This window comes from Netta rufina (assembly GCF_964035555.1).
Source record: "Netta rufina genome assembly, chromosome: 1".
Classification (NCBI taxonomy): Eukaryota; Metazoa; Chordata; class Aves; order Anseriformes; family Anatidae; genus Netta; species Netta rufina.
The window spans coordinates 96,677,991-96,691,909 of record NC_140123.1 but is presented as its reverse complement, the minus strand read 5'-3'; the positions used below and the strand labels follow the sequence as shown (position 1 = coordinate 96,691,909).

General features: G+C 44.5%; 1 protein-coding gene across 1 annotated transcript in view; it reads left to right on the top strand.

The window, feature by feature from the left end:
- Positions 1-13,919, top strand: part of SON (SON DNA and RNA binding protein) — a gene marked incomplete at its 5' end in the record, with an annotated part of 36,796 nt that overhangs the window by 470 nt on the left and 22,407 nt on the right. The window contains 2 exons of the mRNA XM_084288719.1: positions 279-445; positions 2,898-13,004. Coding sequence (XP_084144845.1) covers positions 279-445; positions 2,898-13,004 — 10,274 coding nt within the window. The remainder of the gene's footprint in view (positions 1-278; positions 446-2,897; positions 13,005-13,919) is intronic.

Genomic DNA, 13,919 nt, shown 5'->3' with positions numbered 1-13,919 from the left:
CTTTTCCACTTCATACCTAAACTCCCCGGGGGCTGGGTCGTTTGATATACAACCAATACGTTGGTCGTATTTTTTTGCTGCCTTGTATTCAGTTGGCACGAGGCGTTCTGTCGCAATGAAGCGAAAGTTAACCGAAAAGTCGGCGTTTTGCTGACAGCGTGGCTTCTTCAGGAGGCTAAAATGTTACGTTGAAGGGCTGAGTGTAATAAGCGCGCATGAATTAAAAGTCCAAAAAGGCTCAAAATTGCTTGTATTATGTTGATATTTTTTTTGGTTAGTGGAAAGGTAGAAGGCCAGCCCAATGGTGACACAGTCCCAGCTGAGCAAGCCAACCCTTCAGATGACACTGTTGCTGGTGCTGGGAGTCGTCAGAATGATCAGATAGTGCAGAAAATAGAGGAAGTGCTCTCTGGAGCCCTTGATACAGAACTGCAGTGCAAATCAGGTAAATGAAAACGCATTTGGCAAATACGTTCTTGTTTAAGAAGGCTGTCGTAGTTCTTAACATCAAGTCATTTTTACAGAGGCAAAAACATACTTTTCCATATTAATCCACTGAGCTTCATCTGACAAGTTGTGCTTATTGTAACGTTCATTAAGTATTTTTTTGTCTTCTGTGACTTACAACTACAAATGGACAGAGAAAGACATAATTGAAAAAATGACGTTGGTTAATACATAAAATCATTATTTAATATGGGAAAAAATCTTCTCTGTCCATTACAATAATGATATAATGTATAGATAATATCTATCTGCATAGAAAAAAAATATTTGTTGATACATCTGAAGTGTTTTGTGCTTTATTCTTTATATACCTGCTTCAGGGTCTTGGTATTCAGTTCTTATTAAGAAAGCTGGTACTGATATGGATAGAAGGACTGTTGTGTTATTTTGGTGTGGTTTATAAGATTTTTTCTCAAAATCATCTATTAAAATTCAGAACTGTATAACTAACTGTTCTGTCGGAGTGAGATGCTCTGTCGTTTTGAAATTAATAATGTACTTACCTTAAAAACGTAGTTACTTAGATTGCAGTCTTCCAGAGGTTAATGCATTTTTACATAGCCATCTCACAGCATCAATAAAAGTAATTTATTTATTCTTCCAAAAAGTTGAATTTGAGTATCTCTTCTCATGGGACTAGTCTTTTCTCTAAAATTTCCAAATGGGGACAGTCACTGAGATGGAAGGGTGTCATTACTCGGCTTCTAATTTTTCAAATTTAGATTATAGGTGGCTGCTATGTTCTTGGTAAGTATAGTTCCAGATGGATTTTTTTTTTTTTTTAAGAGGCAGTATTGAAAACTTTGACAGAAATTTTATATTTCAAAGATGTTATTTGCAACGTTTTGGCATTGCTGCTTTCTGTTTGTGTTTCGGCTTGTTTTCCTTGAGCATTTCCAACAGTCTTTTACAGGTATGCCATACAAGTAGCGCTTCAGGCTGGCATCTGGTTTGTTTCTATTTTTGTTGTTCTGCTGTAAAAGAATGAGGCAAGTTAACATGGTAGTAAATATGTGAGAAATGTTAATCTAGAAGTTGATAAACTTAACCTATGGCAAACATTCGCACTGTTGATGTGTAAAAGGAGTTAACGTTACTGTTAGTCAACAGGGATTATTTGAAACTGCTATGCAGAAAAGTTCATTTGACTTTGTTTGCAACTCTTTCAGCAATGTTGGTGGAAGTGCTATTTTTTGTTAAAAATATTATGTAGGAATATGTGAGCTCTTAAAGCTGCCTGAGATGTGTTTATAGGATGTTATTGCTCTGTGAACGATACTACAATTGCCCACAGTTTTTGAATGATTTTGTATTGTTTACTTCAAAGAGTATGCTTTGTGGTCACAGCCAGATTATAATTGGAGAACCCATATTGCTGCGCTGGCCAGTATAAGTGTAACCACTTAAGATAACATGCAGATTTTAATATATATCTCATATTTAACAAAGGCTGCAGCAATTTACCTCTAGAAGAAAAGTTTTTTTTCTCATGAAAACGTGGGACTAGATGCAAAGAAGGGTAAGAACCTAACACAGCTTAAATTCATAAGGAAATGAAGTGTAGAAATAAAAGGTGATAGAAATCCAGTTTTCCTCTTTATTTCCATATCAGCGGCTGGCTGCCTCTGCAGTCACCCAAATTTATTAGTTTCCTGTTTGAAGCAAAAACTTCATTAGGTGCTTGCATATTGGCAGCATCTCACAGTAACTGCAGTCCAGTCTGAGCATCTAGTCTCCTGCAAAGTCTTAAAGCCCCTTTGGAATCAGGAAAGTAGATGCTGCTTCCCCAGAGACACTTGAAGAACTTGATCAGTCAGCGAGGAACTTAATTAGTGAATATGCTTAGATCAATTCTAACAGGCTCATAGTATTGGGCTCGCTCAAGAGCTGCGGTGGTAAAACTTTTCAAAGCATACTAGAAGGTAATGGGCTGGCCATATTTTGTATGCTAAACGTGCCACCACTTAGATCATTTGTCTGGAAAATGAGTTTTTCACTTCCATCTATACCTTGATGTAGTTTTAAAAACACAAAACAAGTCTTCGGCCTCCTGGGAGAATGCACCACCGAGTTGTATGTAGGTGGAAATTTATCCAACTACTTCTTGGAAAGCGTCCTGTTCCCAGCAGGAGCGTGTTGCTGACCAGAAACAATTAAGCTGTTTGAAAGCAGAATTACTTATTTTCACTTACAGTGATTACTGAGATGAAAGGTAAGAGTGCAGAAGAGGGAGTGTATGCCAGTTGTGCGTGGTACTTTAGTGAAGAAGGCATGGGTGTTAAGTTTAATTTTTTTTTGTACCTTTTTTCCATGTACTTGATTACTAGCCTGAAAAGATTTTTTAAATGTAGTTTCAATAATATTTACAAGGAAAATATTTTCTTTTCTAGATGTAGACAAAAATACTGTGAACAGTAGTACTCAGTCTACAAAAAGAAGCTCTACTGCTGAAGGTGAAGATGAAATTCCTAGGAAAAAATCAAAAAAGAACAAAAAACACAAAAGCAAGAAGAAGAAGAAAAAGAAGAAGAAAAGGAAGAAAGAGAAAAAGCATAAAAAGCAGCCAAAGGAGTCAAAGTTGAGTGCACGTCATGGAGAGCATGCAGACGTACAGCCTGCTGCTCACTCAGTGCCAGAGAAATCAAGCTCCACATTGGCTGTACAGCATGGAGGACTTGGAGATGCAACTCTGGCTGTCCAGATGCAGCCAGAAGAACTGTGCTTAAAAGCAAATGAGGGGCTTGATAGACAAGCTTTAGGACTTGTTTCCCATTTGAGAACTGATTCTCAGCCATCTACAGAAAATCTTGGAAGTGAGAAGGGGACTTTGTGTGCAACAGATCCTCAGTTTAATTTAGAAGGCAGCCAACAAAATGCTAGTATGACTCAAGCTCAAATTTGCACTAGAGAAGAACAAATTAAACAGTCCTATGGAAATATTTATCCTGTAGCTGTTAATGTGAATGAAAAGGGTGACTTTTTCGTTACTGGAAGCAATGCTTCGTCTAGCATCCCATCTGGAGTTGCCAACAAATATGAACTTCAGAAAGCAGTTCTACCTTCAGAGATGACAGAAGCACTAAAAGGTACAGAGAGTGCTTTGAGACCTCAAGGCCCTGGGGAAGTGAAAGCTTTGGAATCTGAGGCCATGGAGGTGCTGGAATATTCGGAAGCATCTCTAAAATCTATGGCACAGGGAGGAGTGAAAGAGCTGGAAACGACTTCAGGATCTGTGTCTTTGACAAGTGATGTGACAACAATTCCTAAATCTGCAGATCTCGATACTGTGAAGGCAGCTCACATGTCTGTGGCCATGGAAGAAGTGAAAGTTACAGGAGCAACTGCATTAGGGGGTGTAAGTAGAACTCTGGAACCAGTCCTGAATCCTCCAGTTTTATCTGATAACTTGAGAGTGGCACAGTGCAGCTCCATGGAAAGTTCGAGTGTCTTGGCAGCAGCTGTGGAACCTGTAGGTATGATGGGAGATAGGAAAAGTAAAACAGACCCAGATGCAGCTTTGCAACATTCTCTTAAGACCCAGATGGAAATGAAAAGTGCCAAAATGCTCCTAGCAGCAGGTGAAGGAACTCCTGATTCCGCAGCAGCGTTCTTACAAGCTAAAGTCGTCACAGAAACAAGAGGCTTGACAGATGCGCATGTGGTTGCAGAGACAAAAGGTTTGCAAGCAACTTCAGAACCCGTAGCCGCTGTGCAGACTCTCATTCCCCGAACAGTTCCAGAAATCCAGATGGTGGAGGGTTTTCAAGGTCCACGAGCAACCATGGAAGTTGTGACAGGGACAAGAACAAAAGAAACAAGTCAAGCTACTCTGCAACTGGAAAATACTTACACTTCAAAAACTTCTGAGAGTGAATCAAACATGAGAGGTTTGGAAGCAACTCCCCTGTCTTTGCAGAAAGAAGAAATGAGAGGTCCGGCAGGAGTCTTAAGACCAATGACTGTGGTAGAATCAAAAACTTTAGGAGCAACTTCACCCTCTTTGCAAATAGGAATTACAAAAGCTTCAGAAGATTTAGGAGATCCGGAGTCTGCGGGCAGAGCAAAGATGAAAACTTTGGAAGCAGTCGTGCAGCCTGGGGCCCTTGTAGGGGCAAGGGGCTTAGGAGGAAGTGTGTATTCTGAAGCCAAAACTGGCAGCACAGTCTTAGAAGCAAATTCAGGATGTCTGGCTGTAGAAGGAAGGTCAGAGAGGACTTCCGAATCAGTGATTGCACATGTAAGAAAGGAACCAGTTACAGAAATGATGCATGTGGCTGTAGGGGAGATGAAGGACTCTGAAGGAGCTACAAGTTCTGCCATTACACAAGCAAGAGGTTTGGGCAGCTTGACACAAGTTGAGGCAGTTGCAGAGGTAAAAGGTGCAGAAGCAAGTTCCAAAACTTCAGGCTTAATACAGATGAAAAATCTGGAAATGGCTGTGGGATCTGAAACAAGGACATTAATGCAAGACCGGGGAACAAATTTGATACCTGAGGTGGAAGATATAAACAAAGCAAAAATGAGCAAAGAAGTAGTACTAGAACCTGTGCAAAGAGTAGCGATGAGTACTTCGGAAACAAATTTGAAACCTGTACACATGCAAGAATTGGGAGCAACTGTAGAATATGGGACTGGACAAAAGCCAAGCGAAATTGAAACAGTGGTAGAATACAAGGCTATCAAAGCAGCAGAGTATTCCAAAACTACTCCAGGACCTTTGCAGGAGCAGAGAGGTGATTCAGAAGCAGTATTAGAGCCTTTGCCAAGAGCAGAAATAAGTATGGCATCAGAAGCAGTGACAGAGTTGAGAAACTTGAAAGAAACTTCAGAATCTATGATTTCAACAGATGGGAGAACTCAGGGACCTACTGTAGAATATGTAATTGCAACAAGGAGGACAGGCACAAAAAAACTTGAGGCATCACCTATGATTGATGTGGAAGAAGCTTCAGAAACTGAGAAAGGAATGACAGCAAAATATTTGGAGCCAGCATCAGAAGCTGGAGAAGTGAGGTTGTTGGAAAGGATGAAAGAATCTACAACAGCAGAAGTGGAAGGTTCTGAAACAGTCAGAGAGCCTGAGGTACACATGGATGTCCAAGATCTGGAAACTTCACAAAAAGCTGCAGTGATGAATATCTTAGAGGATGCTTCAGAAACATTGACTGTAACAAAACAACATTCAGAAGCTATTCCAGAATTCTTGCACACTGAAAAGCAGGAACATCTGCAAGCAGTTTTTGAAGCCAGACCTGCTGCAGAAGAGGCTCCAGAAGCATTGAGTGCTACTGAAATGAAATCTTCTGAAGCAGTTCCAATAACCGTGGATGCAAAAGATCTGGAAACAACGCTGGAATGTGGAGTGGCTGCAGAAGCACAATATTCAGAAGTGGGGCAGTGTCAACAAATGGAGGATGCGAGAGTTCCTCATCAGGCTCAGGAATATGACAGGCTTGTTGAGAAGAAAGATGCAGAGCAAAGTCTAGCATCTGAACCTTTTGTAGCAGTAAGTGGTCAAGAGATTACTCCAGAATCTGTGTCAGCTTCAGAAACAGCTTTTAGTTCTTCACATTCAGCAGGGACTCCCGAATCCATGGACACAAGACAGTTGGAAGCAGCTCCGGCTTGTGTAGCAGAAACAAAAGATTTGGAAGCAACTCCTGTTCCTGAGACTGTTGTAGAGCTGAAAGATGCAGAAGCAGTTGCAGGGTCAGAGGCAGACACAAAGGATTTGGAAGCAGCTCCAGTACCTGAGACTGTTCCAGAAGTTCCAGTGCTTGGGGCAGAGGCAGGTCAGTCGGAAGTAATTCTGCCAGCTGAGACTGACAAAGAAGCGGCAGCAGAAGAGGCATCGGAAGCGAGAGATTCAGAAACATCTGATGTGCAGCCTGATGTGGCAGCACGAATGAGGGAGACCCTGATGAGGCTTCAGAAAGTTGAGAAAAGCAGCCATAGAAGCAGTGAAAAAAGTAAACATGATGCAAAGAAGCAAAAAAGGAGTCGCTCCAAGTCCCAGTCCAGGTCTAGGAAGCGGAAGAAAAAATCAAGGTCGCGTTCTACTTCCAGGCGTTTGACCTCTAAAAGAGCGCGTTCTAGGAGCAGAAACTATTCAGATTCCAGAAAAAAGCATTCCAAATCTAGATCCCGGTCTGTGGAGAAGAGAGAGAGAAGATTGTCTTCCCGGAGGTCCAGGCGCAGACGTTCCAGGTCGTCTGACCGCTACAGGTCTAAGTCCAGGTCCCTGGAAAAGACCCGAAGATCTGGGCACAGACGTTCCAGGTCATCTGACAACTACAGGTCTAAATCCAGATCCGTGGAAAAGAGAGGGAGCAGATTGTCTTCCAGAAGATCCAGACGCAGACGTTCCAGGTCTTCTGACCGCTACAGGTCTAAGTCCAGGTCAGTGGACAAGAGAGGGAGCAGGCTGTCTTCCCGAAGGTCCAGGCGCAGACGTTCCAGGTCTTCTGACCACTATAGGTCTAAGTCCAGGTCAGTGGAAAAGACCCGAAGGTCCGGGCGCAGGCGTTCCAGGTCATCTGACCGCTACAGGTCTAAGTCCAGGTCGCTGGAAAAGACCCGAAGGTCTGGCCGCAGACGTTCTAGGTCTTCTGACCGCTACAGGTCTAAGTCCAGGTCGCTGGAAAAGACCCGAAGGTCCGGCCGCAGACGGTCCCGGTCTTCTGACCGCTACAGGTCTAAATCACCATCGGTAGAAAAGAGAGGGAGCAGGTTGTCATCCTGGCGATCCCGGCGCAGGCGTTCCAGGTCCTCAGACCGTTCTAAATCTAGATCCAGGTCTTCAGAAAAAAGAGGGGGCAAAGAGTACTCGTGGAGGTTCAGGCATAGAGGGTCTGGTTCCTCTGATCGTTCAAAATCAAGGTCTCGGTCTGTTGAGAAGAGGGGTCGGAAGACGTCTGTAAGAAGATCTAAACGTCAGCGCTCCAAGTCTTCTGACCGCTACAAGTCTAGATCCAGGTCAGCAGAAAAAAGAGATCGAAAGCAGTCGTCACGGAAATCTAAACGTCAGCGCTCCAAGTCCTCTGACCGTTACAAGTCTAGATCCAAATCAGTGGAAAAAAAGAAAGAGTCCTCACGAAAATCCAAGCGTCGTCGCTCAAAATCTTCTGAACGTTACAAGTCTAGGTCTAGGTCTGTAGAAAAAAAGCGCAAAGAATCTTCAAAGAAATCCAAACGAAAGCGTTCCAAATCTTCTGACAGCGTGAAGTCAACATCCAAATCTGTAGAAAAAAGAGAGAGTAAGTTATCGTCAGCAAAGAGCAGTAGCAAGCATGCAGAGTCTTCTGAACATCAAGAGTCAAACACGTGTCTTGACAACGTACATGGTCCTGAACCTTTCACAAGTGAAGGCAACTCCAAATCTTCTAATGGTCCCGTGTCAGCTTTGTCTCTTGAAGGAGTAAATGGCCCAGAGCTGCCACCATCGTTAGAAAGTAGATACTCCAAAACTTCTGATAGTCTTGAGACAAGCTTGTCCTCTGCTGAAAAAACAGCCGATTTGCAGCCTTCTGCGGTGTCCGAACATGGTAGCTCCAAAACCCCAGATGACCAGGAGATGAGATCCGCATCTGCTGAGAACGCAGAGTCTTCGGAGCTTTCTGTAAGACTTGAAAATGGATCAGCCGCACCTTATGGCTCTGACTTAGGATCCGTGCTAACTGAAAAAGCAGCAGCTCCGGAGTCGTCATCACCACCTGAACTCGCTTCCTCAGCATCCAAATCAACGTCCTCATCTGTTGAAAATACAGCGACAACTTTAACAGAATTTCAGCTTTCCATGTCCCATGAAGATGAGTCAAGATCTACATCCCTCAAAGAAATAGAGGGTCCAGAGCCTCTTCCGACACTTGAAAGTGGATGCTCTTTACCTTCTGATGATTGCGAGTCCTCTAAAAAAATCGAGGTTCAGGGGTCATCTGTGATGTCTGGAAGTGTACTTCCTGATGTGCCTGGCGATCGTGAATTGGGACACATCCCTGCTGAAAAAGCAGAGCTTCAGAAGTTTTTGCAAGTACCTCAAAGTGGATCTTCCCAGTTGGCTGACAGCACTGAGTCAAGGTCACCGTCTTTTGAAACAGAAGTTCAAAGACCTTTTTTAGCACCTGAAACTGTTCAGTGCTCTGAGTTCCCTGATGCCCATGAGTCAGCCTCCTTGCCAATCGCAAAGGACCAGATGCGGCAGCCTTCTCTGGCTTCTGATAACGGGTCTTTGGAGACTCCTCACAGACATGAATCAGCATCCAGCTTTGCTGCACAACCTGAGGAGCTTCCGTTGACGTCTGAAAGTGGATCCTTCGAGGCACCTGATGGAAGAGTAAGGGCTCCAGATGCTTCCCTGACATCTGAGTGTGGTCCTGTTGAGATCACAGCTGACTGCATTTCAACTTCATCTTCTGCAAAAATGCGGGAAGTTGTCTTGACAACTGTAGGACAAAGCTGCCAGTCTTCTGAAGCTTGTGAGTCCAGTTCATTTGCTGAGAAAATTTTAGATGGTCCAGCATCTTCACAAGTACTTGGAGTTGGCTGTTTTGGGTCTTCTGAAGTAAGTGAATCACGATACCTGTCTGCTGGAAAAACTGAGGTTACAGAATCATTGGTGATGTCTAAAAGCGAAATTGCTGTGTGTCATGATGGCCATGAGTCAAAATACAGTTACTTTGAGAAAACAGAAGGTTCAGAACTGTCAGTGGCTCCTGCACGTGGGTGTTTTATTTCCCCTGAAGGCTGTGAACTGACATGCACTGCAGCTGAAAGACTGGAGACGCAGAAGCCTTCTTTTCCACTGGAAAGTGGATTCGTAAAGTCCACTGATGCTTTGGGATCAGTAAGCACACCTACTGAAAAACTGGAGGCCACAGTGCCTTCTCATACATCTGAAGGTGGGCTTTTCACATTGCCCGATAGTCATGACTTGAGAGCTGCCCAAACTGAAGAAGCAGAAGCACAGACGTCATCTTTGCCCTCTGAACTGAAGTACGTTACATCCTCTGATGGACACACATTGAGATCTGCCTCTGTTAAAGAAACCCAGGTGCAGGAGCCATCTCTGATACTGGAAAGTAGATACTCTGTTTCCTCTGGTGTTCATGAGTTAACACACACCCCTTTCAAGAAAGCTGAGGTAGAGGATGCTTCACAGATACCTGGAATTGAGTACAGAGTGGGCCTGCATGGCCCAGAGTTGACATCAACCCCTGCTGAAAAATCAGAGGTGCGGGAACTGTATCTGGCTAAAGAAAGATGTTCAGTGTCTGTGGAGAGCCAGGAATTGCTGTCGCACGCTTTTGAAAAGACTGAAGTGCAAGAGCCTGCTTTGACACATGAAAATGAATGTGCTGTATCCTGGGACCACCAGGAATTGAGGTCTAGCTCTCCTGAGAAGGTGGAGGTCCAGGAGCCTTCTGCAGTACCTGACAATCAATATGCTTTGTACTCTGAAGATCAGCAACTGCGGTCTTCCCTTGCTGAAAAACCAGTGGTGCAGGAGCATTCTCTGCTGTCTGATAGTGAATATGCTCTGTCCCCTGAGCACCGTGAGATGGCTGCCAGCCCTGCTCAAAAAGAGCTGCAAGAACCTTCTCTGACATCTGACAGTGAATATCCCACGTTCCCTGAAGGCCAGGGAGTACAGTCTACCCTTGCTGAAAAAGCAGTGGTGCAGGAGGCTTCCCTAATACCAGGTAGTGAATATGTTGCATCCCCTGAAAGGCAGGAGTTGTCATCTGCTGTTGAAAAAACAGAAATGCAGGATTGTTCTGTGCTGTCTGAAAATGAATACGACGTATCTCCTGAAGGCCGTGATTCAAGATCCAGCCATGTTGAAAAAGAAGAAATGGGGGAACACTCTGAAACATCTGAAAGTGAAAGTTCAATGTCCTCTGATAGCCAGGAGTTGCAATCTACTGTTGTTGGAAAAACAGAGGTGCAGGAGTTGTCTCTGTCTGAAGGTGAATGTACCATGTCTCCTGAAGCTCAGGAGCCGCATTCCAGTCCTGAGAAAGCAGAGGATAAAGAACCTTCTCTGACATATGAAAATGATCATGCTCTGTTCCCTGAAAGATATGAACAAAGATTGACTCAGGCTGAGAAAACAGAGGATAGGGATTCTTCTTTAACATCTGAAAATGACCATACTTTGTCTTTTGAGAGCCAGGAGGTAAGATTCACCTCTGTTCAAAAAGAAGAGGTGCAGGACTTTTCTCTAACACCTGAAAGAGAACACGCAGCATCCCCTGATGGCCAGAGGTTGAGATCCCTCACCACTGAGAAAGCGGGTGGACTTGAACCTTCAATGCTAAGTGATAGAGCTTCCATGTCCCCAGATGTTAGTGACTTGAAATCTGTCCCCGTTGAAAAGATGGATGATGAAATGCCTATACTGCCTGAAAGAGGACGCTCCCTGTCCCCTGACGGCTACAGTGTGAAATCTGTGCCTGGTGAAGAAACAGGGGATCTCGAGCCCTCCTCAACATCTGAATGTAGACATTCCGCATCCCCATATCATGACAGCCATGAGCCGAAGTCTCCCATGGAGGAAGAGGCTCTAGAGTCCTCTTTGACTTTTGAACATAGGAGATCTGTGTCCCCTGAGGGCCACGACCAGAAATCCCTCATAGATGAGGAAATGGAAGATCGAGAGGCCTCTTTGACACCTGAACGTAGGCGCTCCACATCCCCCGATGAGCATGAGTCAAGGTCTAGCGGTGGTGAAGAAGCAGAGTATTCGGAACAACCATTGACAACAGAACGCAGATCCTCTGTTTCTTCTGATGAGCACGAGTCAAGGTCTACAGCTGGGGAAGAAGCAGAGGACGTGGAACCCTCCTTGACAGGTGAACGAAGAGACTCCACGTCTTCTGATGAGCGTGAGTCGAGGTCCACCACAGCTGAAGAAGGAGAAGATCGGGAGACCTCCTTGACAGCTGAACGTAGAGACTCCGTGTCCTCGGATGAGCATGAGTCACGGTCTACCGCTGGGGAAGAAGCAGAGGATTTGGAGCCCTCTTCGGGAGGTGACCATAGACGTTCTGTGTCTCCTGATGGGCGTGAGTCAAGATCAACCACTGGTGAAGAAGCAGAGGACCGGGAGCCCTCCTTGACAGCTGAGCGTAGACACTCCACATCCTCAGATGAACATGAATCAAGATCTACCACTGGTGAAGATGTAGAGGATGCGGAACCCTCCTTGGCAGCTGAACGAAGAGACTCCACATCCTCAGATGAGCATGATTCAAGGTCTACCACTGGTGAAGAAGCAGATGATGCAGAGCCTTCCTTGACAGCTGAACACAGACGTTCCACATCCCCTGATGGACGTGAATCAAGGTCTACCACTGCTGAAGAAGCAGATGATGCAGAGCCTTCCTTGGCAGCCGAACGAAGAGACTCCACGTCATCAGATGACCAGGAGTCTACCGCTGGTGAAGAAGGTGAGGATATGGAGTCGTCTTTGGCAGCTGAAGACAAACACCAGGAGTCTATGCCTCTTGAGAAGTCAGAGGGACAGGACTCCTCCTTTATGTCTGAAGGCAGGCGTTCTGAGTCTTCTGAACGTGAGAAATCTAGGTCTGAATCTGTTGAAAAAATATCTGACAAAGAGTCTTCACGAAGATCTAGGAGCAGGCGCTCTCCTACTCGCCAAATGAGCCGATCTGTATCTGTTGAAAAAGCGGCAGACAAAGAGTCTTCACGGAGGTCTAGGCATAGACGCTCCAGGTCTGCTGCTCGCCAGAAAAGTAGATCCACTTCTGTTGAAAAAGCAGCAGACAAAGAATCATCACGGCGATCCAGGCGTAGACGCTCCAGGTCCACTGCTCGGCCACTGAGTCGGTCAACATCTGTTGAAAAACCAGCAGACAAAGAGTCCTCACGAAGATCTAGGCGTAGACGCTCCAGGTCCACTGCTCGGCAGAGGAGTCTGTCCAAATCTGTTGAAAAAGCAGCAGACAAAGAGTCCTCACGGAGATCCAGAAGCAGACGCTCCAGGTCTTCCCAGCGCAGATCCCAGAGATACGATACAGACTCTCGCTCTAGACGGAATCGCTCCAGGTCTGTAACGCGGCGAAGAACATCAAGATCAAAATCTAATCGTCGCTCTAGATCTAGCTCGTTGTCGCGTTCAAGGCACAGAAGGAGGAGTAGGTCAAGGTCAGCATCAAGAAGGCGGCGTTCTTTATCTAGAGACAGACGCAAAAGATCTCAGAGAAATAGATCAAGATCTGCTGATAGAAGAAGGAGAAGATCAGATTCAAGGGATCGTAGGATATCCCTCAGATTACGGAGCAGGAGTCGAACACCTATCCGTCAAAGGCGATCGAGGTCAAGAGGAAGGAGACGGAGTTCCAGTAGGTCACCAATTCGACTGCGACGATCCAGGTCTTCAGGGAGAAGAAGGGGTTACAGCAGATCACCTGATCGCCGTAGGTCCAGGTCATCAGAAAGATTTTCAAGCAGGTCACCTAAACGTCTTACGGACTTAGGTAAGTGATAACGTTTATTTTTAGTGGTTTCATAATTAGACAGTACTTTGCTTGTTTACACAGTCATATTTTAACACATCTCTGTAGCATTCATAAGGAATTTATCGAGGTCATTTTGTGCATTATATTTAAGCAGTAACTTTGAGAAAACGTTCATGTTGAACCTGAATCTGCACTTCCCATTTGGATGCAAGTGCATTTAAAGCAACGATACATGTATAAAGTTTATATATATAAATATACTTCAAGGCTTTTATGCAAAGGTAGTCTGCCGCAGTCTTGAGGAACACTGTTCATTGCAACTATTGGTAAAGGCCAAGTAGTCTCTAAGAAAGTTAAGAATTTCTAGTTTTCTTGAGAGCAAACTGGGAATGAAAGAACATGCAAAAGTAAATGCCAGCTGGGGAGTTAGCTCTGTTGTTGGCTGTAACTTGTTTTTGTGTTTCTTTTACTCTTTCTTGTCTCTTTTCCACTTTTGTATCTGATATTCAAAAGCATTGCTATAGTAAGAGGGAGGTTGTTGAACTGTCAACCAAATGCGTGATATGGAGGATTGATGGGCTATGCTGCACGTTTTTATGGGCTTGGAAATGCAATTTTTTTCTTGATATTGATGTAATTGGCTAGTTTCTAGCTTGCTTAGTTCAGGTTCAGGCTGAACTAAGTTCAGGCTGTGTCAATAGTGGCTGTTCCCTGGGGTTTTGTAGGTTGAGGTTTATTTGCAAGCAAGGCCTCAGACTGCTAGGGTGTGATACCAATTGGTGCAGGTCTTACAGTATGGAGATCAATGTTGGACCAAGATTTTTTTCAGTTCTTTTTCTTGCACTACATAGAAACGAGTAACACACTAAGCACCAGGTTTATGGCCCTAAACTTTGTTTCTCACATGGTGTGAGAAACCATGCTTTGCTTTTT